Source organism: Mandrillus leucophaeus, unplaced genomic scaffold, assembly GCF_000951045.1.
Source record: "Mandrillus leucophaeus isolate KB7577 unplaced genomic scaffold, Mleu.le_1.0 Scaffold125, whole genome shotgun sequence".
NCBI lineage: Eukaryota > Metazoa > Chordata > Mammalia > Primates > Cercopithecidae > Mandrillus > Mandrillus leucophaeus.
Window position 1 is genome coordinate 1,188,421 of NW_012100876.1, and position 5,972 is coordinate 1,194,392.

General features: G+C 46.3%; 1 protein-coding gene across 2 annotated transcripts in view; it reads right to left on the reverse strand.

Moving 5' to 3' along the window:
* Nucleotides 1-1,476: 1,476 nt before the first annotated feature.
* ARL2BP (ADP-ribosylation factor-like 2 binding protein) overlaps nucleotides 1,477-5,972 on the reverse strand; it is a 9,627-nt gene continuing 5,131 nt past the window's right edge. The window contains exons 4-6 of one of the 2 annotated variants that reach the window (XM_011971853.1): nucleotides 5,267-5,352; nucleotides 4,609-4,705; nucleotides 1,477-2,859 (exon numbers count right to left, since the gene is read on the reverse strand). In XM_011971853.1, the coding sequence (XP_011827243.1) occupies nucleotides 2,707-2,859; nucleotides 4,609-4,705; nucleotides 5,267-5,352 (336 nt within the window). In that variant the 3' untranslated portion in view covers nucleotides 1,477-2,706. Of the gene's footprint in view, nucleotides 2,936-4,608; nucleotides 4,706-5,266; nucleotides 5,353-5,972 lie in introns of both variants that reach the window. The other variant, XM_011971854.1, reaches the window with a different exon arrangement.

The following is a 5,972-nucleotide window of genomic DNA, read 5'->3' on the forward strand; positions in this document are numbered from 1 at the left end:
CTAATTTTTTGTGTTTTTAGTAGAGATGGGGTTTCACCGTGTTAGCCAGGATGGTCTCAATCTCCTGACCTCGTGATCCGCCTGCCTTGGCCTCCCGAAGTGCTGGGATTACAGGCGTGAACCACCGCACCTGGCTGATTTTTTTTTGGTAGACACTGGGTCTCGCTATTATTGCTCAGGCTTGTCGTAAAACTCCCAGCTTCAAGTGATCCTCCTGCCTCAGCCTCCCAAAGTGCTGAGATTATAGGTGTGAGCCACCACACCTGGCCCTGGTATAAATATTAATAGCATCACTTTTTACTCTCAAGTCTCTCCGAGTTTGAATAATAAATTAGTCCTTCCAGGAGTAAGTTATAAGAGTTTGGTTTTAAGGAAGGACAATGCACTTAAATGCAAAACAACATCACAGGCAAGTTGGAGAGCTCACCCCTCTTATGTTTCCGACATGAATCAAAAAGCCTGTTTCGGGGGAACATTAAAGGCGCTCAGTCAATGCTAAGGCTCAGCAGTTCACGTGACTATTGCTCCTCATTGGGGAGGAGTCCTAAGCAAGAGGACTGGGGCTTCCTCACCCCAGGCCAGGTGGGAGCCCCATCAAAGGTGGCACCTGACATCACAGTCTAAGTGTCTGTGGATGGAGAGACAGGCTGCTAGTTTATTTTAAAATAAATCAGAATGTCTACTTATAATATTAAGTGACAACAGACTTACCTCCTTTTTACTGAGCAGAAAGGGTGAAAAACCAGCCAGGCATGGTGGCTCACACCTGTGATCCCAGCACTTCGGGAGGCGGGTGGGTTACCTGAGGTCAGGAGTTCAAGACCAGCCTGACCAACATGGTGAAACCCTGTCTCTACTAAAAATACAAAAATTAGCTGGGCATGGTGGTGGACACCTATAATCCTGGCTGCTTGGGAGGCTGAGGCAGCAGAATCACTGGAACTCAGGAGGCGAGGGTTGCAGTGAGCAGAGATTGCACCATTGCACTCCAGCCTGGGCAACAAAAACAAAACTCCATCCCCTCCCCCCCCAAAAAAAGACAAAAAAAAAAAGACAGGGTGAAAAACCAATTTGCCTTTATCATCGTTTTTTCATCATTTAATCTCTGGACTTGTCCACTGGCTTTTTCTCAAGCAGGCAGGCTGGTCCACAGGTCTTAGCAAGTGCCCCCAACATGCCTGGGCTGAGGTGGACAGTCCCATTTATAGACAAAGCAAGGGAAAAAGCAAGCCCAGGAGAGGTGGTATTTTGAAAAGCTGGCTCTGAGAATGATTTTAAGGGGCCAAAGCGGGCTGGTGCGAGTGCAGTGGTGTTTATAACTAATAGATCACAACCAGTGGCAGGCAGATTTCTTTGTTCCTTCTCTACTCCCACTGCTTCACTTGACTAGCCACCCCCCCTCCCCATGCCAAAAAAAAAGACCAAAGCAATAATAACCTGATGGCAGTAGCTACGTTAAAGAAAGAGTATGACTCATTGAGAATGGTGGTTCTTGCAAAACACCTCAAATTTTACTCATGGTACAAAAGTATTTAATAAGTGACATATCAGTACAGAAAAACAGAACTTATGTAAAGCTTATAGCTTGTCCTTTAAAACCAGAATGGCCAAGTGAAAAGTCAGTACAGATTCTTTTTACTATTAAAAAAATCAAAGGGACACACTGGGAATTGAACTACTATGCTTTTTCTTCATTCTAGAGATGACATATATGTTTTCTGGTAAGTAATCTACCACACATTGCACTAAACCAAAGCATACAAACAGCCAGTAAAGCTGTGCCCTACCTGCTACTCATGCTGGGCTGGACAGTGGAACATCATCTTAGTAAGAGATATTTTGACAGGAAGAAACTGCAGAGTCCCTACCTAACCCAGAGAACCTTACAAACTGGTTTACACAGAAAGGATTTTCAGCAAACATGCAAACATACTAACATGCTATAAGAATGTTTTAGCCTATTTCTAGCACACAGCATACATTCATAGGTGCCCAGTAAAATAAAACGAATACCAATGTAGAAAGCGTTTTTGCCTTCACAGTACTAACACCTAAAAAGCACACAGCATATAATACTTTGATCTTTAAGTGGATAATCATGGAAGTTCCAAGATCACATCCACTAGGTTAGCCTGAGTATTCATCTATAAAAATATTTTTTTTTTCCAAAAATAATGCTAAAAAGAGACATCTAGAAACAGTGGGACTACATCAGGACCAGAAGACAGTGACACAAGCACTGCAAACGTTAAGACTAGGAGTAGCTTTTCACACGGAGCTTTTATGTAGAGGATATCTCTTTCTGTTGATTCCTATAGCCAAGACAAGATGTGATCACAGGAGATTCCGAAATCTCAAGCTGGGCTTGAGTAACACCCTAAACATCAGGAACCCCACTGCGGCTGAAGTACTGAAACTGTGGCCCATGTGAAAAAGAGGTGCAAGTGCACAAAGATTCATGCAGAGGCTGCTGGAACAGAGGGTGGTGGCGGTGGGTTAGTCCACACTTACACACCAGCAGGTATGCTGGGGAAGGACCCCCCAGGGGGAGTGCTTGACATGGGCTCGCTCCAGAGGCGTCTGACCCAGAAGCTCCTGAGAGAGGTGTCTACTTGAGGAGGGGAGGAGTACTATGGTTAATGAATGCAAGAAGGTGTTTCAGGAGCAATAGGTCCAGGAGGGTTAGGTGTTTTTGGTTTTGACCTATCAATACTTAACATAAATGAGTAACATAACAGAGTCAGTCTTTCCAAGATGTGTTCTGCCATCATGAGCTGGGCCTATTGGGCTGGTGACATCCAGAATGATCCCATTCATTGGCTGGAGGTAGGACCTAGTGCCGCAGATTGTTCTGGGAAGCTGATACAGAAGATGATTTGCACAACGAAGTCACCACTAAGCCACTGCTTAAGTCCAGTCCTCGGCCTTCTTTTTCCTATATGAGAAAACAACCAAAAGGAAGGGCCAGAAAGAGCCCTGGCTTGGAATCTTGCCTCTGACATGGCGAAGGCAGAGCTGAAGGTGGGAACGTGGACCTCCAGAGTACATAGGAAGGGAACACAGGTTATTGGTTATTCTGCATTTCTGCTCAATACTGACCTGCCCTAGTCTTAATTTTTTATTATTATTATTATTTTTAAAGAGGTAGGGTCTTGCTCTGTCACCCAGGCTGGAGTATAGTGGCTTGATCATAGCTAACTGCTGCCTGGAATTCCTGGGCTCAAATGGTCCTCCTGTCTCAGTCTCCTGAGTAGCTAGGACTACAGGTGTGCACCACTACAGCTGGCTAACTTTTTTATTTTTATTTTTGTAGAGGTAGGGTCTTGGTATGTCACTTAGGCTGGTCTTGAACTCCTGGGCTTGAGTGATTCTCTTGCCTTGGCCTCCCAAAGTGCTGGAACTGTAAGTATGAGCCACTGTGTCCAGCCTGACCCTGGTCATTCTTAAAGTGCACTCTTAAAATGTACCTCCCTTCACTGGAAAACATTTTTCTTTCTTTCTTTTTTTTTTTTTTTTTAAGATAGGGGTCTTGCTATGTTGCCCAGGCTGAAGTGCAGTGGCTATTCACAGGCATCAGTGCTGTGCAACACAGCCCCAAACTCCTAGGCTCAAGTGATTCTCCTGCCTCAGCCTTCCAAGTAGCTGGGACTACAGGCATGCACCACCATACCCAACACCATTTCTTTTTCTTTTCTTTTTTTTTGACATAGGATCCGACTCTGTCACCCAGGCTGGATTGCAGTGGGGCAATCACAGCTCACGGCAGTCTCAACCTTCTGGGCTCAAGTGGTCCTCCCACCCAGCCCCCCAAGTAGCTGACTGAGACTACAGGTGCACACCAGCACACCAAGCTAATTTTTGTATTTTTCATAGAGATAGGGTTTTGCCATATTGCCTTGGCTGGTCTCAAACTCCTGAGCTCAAGCCATCTGCCTGCCTCGGCTTCCCAAAGTGCTGGGATTATAGGTGTGAGTTACCATACCCAGTCTCCTATTTTTCTTATAAAGAGCTTGCATTGTAAGAAAAGCAAGGCAGGGCCAGGTGCGGTGGCTCACACCTGTAATCCCAACACTTTGGGAGGCCTAGGTGGACCATGCTTCAGGAGTTTGAGACCAGTCTGGCCAACCTGGTGAAACCCTATCTCTACTAAAAATACAAAAATTAGCTGGGCATGGTGGCAGGTGCCTGTAGTACCAGCTACTCAGGAGGCTGAGGCAGGAGAATAGCTTGAACCGGGGAGGCAGAAGTTCCAGTGAGCCAAGATCGTGCCACTGCACTCCAGCCTGGGTGACAAGAGCAAAACTCTGTCTCAAAGAAAAAAAAGAAAGGCAAGGCAGAATGAGACCTGAGACCTGCTTTTTGGGTTTTGTCCTTCTGATTAGGAACTCTAAGATGGTACCTGGGGCTTCTTTCATGAAAACATGAGAAGGTCCCAGCCACAGTAGAATAGCAGCTCACTCTCCTGATGCCTCATCAGCTGCTGGACTGATACTGGCCAGTTTGAAGGGAGAATGATGGGGGAAGCGTGCGAGGTTTGTGTTCAGTATTTCTACCTGGAACTTTCTAAGTGGCTCAAAGTGGCTAAATAAATAGGCAGTAGTAACTTACTGCTCTGTAGTCCAAAAACATTTCTTTAAAAGCCAGAAAATCTGTGAAAGTGAGCAGCATGTCGAATATGTCGCCAGCCACTTCATCCTTATGGTGCCTGCAGATGGAACAGACGGCTGTTTTGTGAATGAATGATGAGACAGTCCTCAAGATTGCTTTTGTTTTTCTTTCCCTCACCCCAGCCCCACCCCCTGCATTGTTTTTTTTTTTGTTTTTTTTTTTAGAGACTGGGTCTTGCTCTGTCACCCAAGCAGGAGTACAGGGGTGCAATTATAGCTCACTGTAGCCTTGAACTCCTGGGCTCAAGGGATCCTCCAGTCTCAGCCTCCTGAGTAGCTAGGCCGACAGGTATGCAACACCACACTAACTAATTTATTTTTTGTAGAGTTGGGGCCTCACTATGTTGCCCAGGCTGGTCTTGAACTCCTGGGCTCAAGTGATCCTCCTCCCTTGGCCTCCCAAAGCACTGAGAATACAAGTGTGAGCCACTGCCTGGTCTTTTCAAGATTTCATTAAAAGGTTTGAGGGCTTCCTACACAGGACCTAATCACCAAGGGCATGCACAGGAAAACAAACAAAACAAGAGGGTCTTTTGGTCAGCCTAGGGAAGGAAGAAAGTGAGAAAACAAAACACAAAAATCAGTCAAGCTCAACTCACTGTAATGTTGTGGTGAAAGCTGCCATGTTGAACCCAGGAATCCGCTGCAGCAGCTGTTCTTCAATATATTTTTCTACCAAAGAAATCTGCAACAGTGGAGAGGATTTTGGTGAGACCACACTTTGGGAAAACAAGACTTCTTTTCAGAAAGCCTGCCCTCCAGCCCTTCCTAAACATTTCCTGAGGTCTGTGTGCCACAATCTACACTGAGTGCCAAGGATACCAAAGAGGACCAAAACACAGCCCCTGTCCTGGAGAAGAACTCAGCCTGGTGTGGAAGAGAAGCATGAGCTGATAATGATGCTGTAGCAGGGTGAATGCTCTGACACAGGTGGAGACAGTGAGTAGCACAGTGCCCACACCCACAACCCAGTGCAGGATGCAATAAATGGAGGCTTTGCCTCCTGGGTAGAGGGCATCTGTGTAAACAGAACATATGGACATGGAGGCAGTCACAGGTTCCTTCTGGGCAGGTTTGTTTATGTCATGCTTCTGTGTTAAGAAAATAAAGTCGGCCGGGCGCGGTGGCTCACGCGTGTAATCCCAGCACTTTGGGAGGCCGAGATGGGCGGATCACGAGGTCAGGAGATCGAGGCCATCCTGACTAACACGGTGAAACCCCATCTCTACTAAAAATACAAAACTTAGCCGGGCGCGGTGGCGGGCGCCTGTAGTCCCAGCTACACGGGAGGCTGAGGCAGGAGAA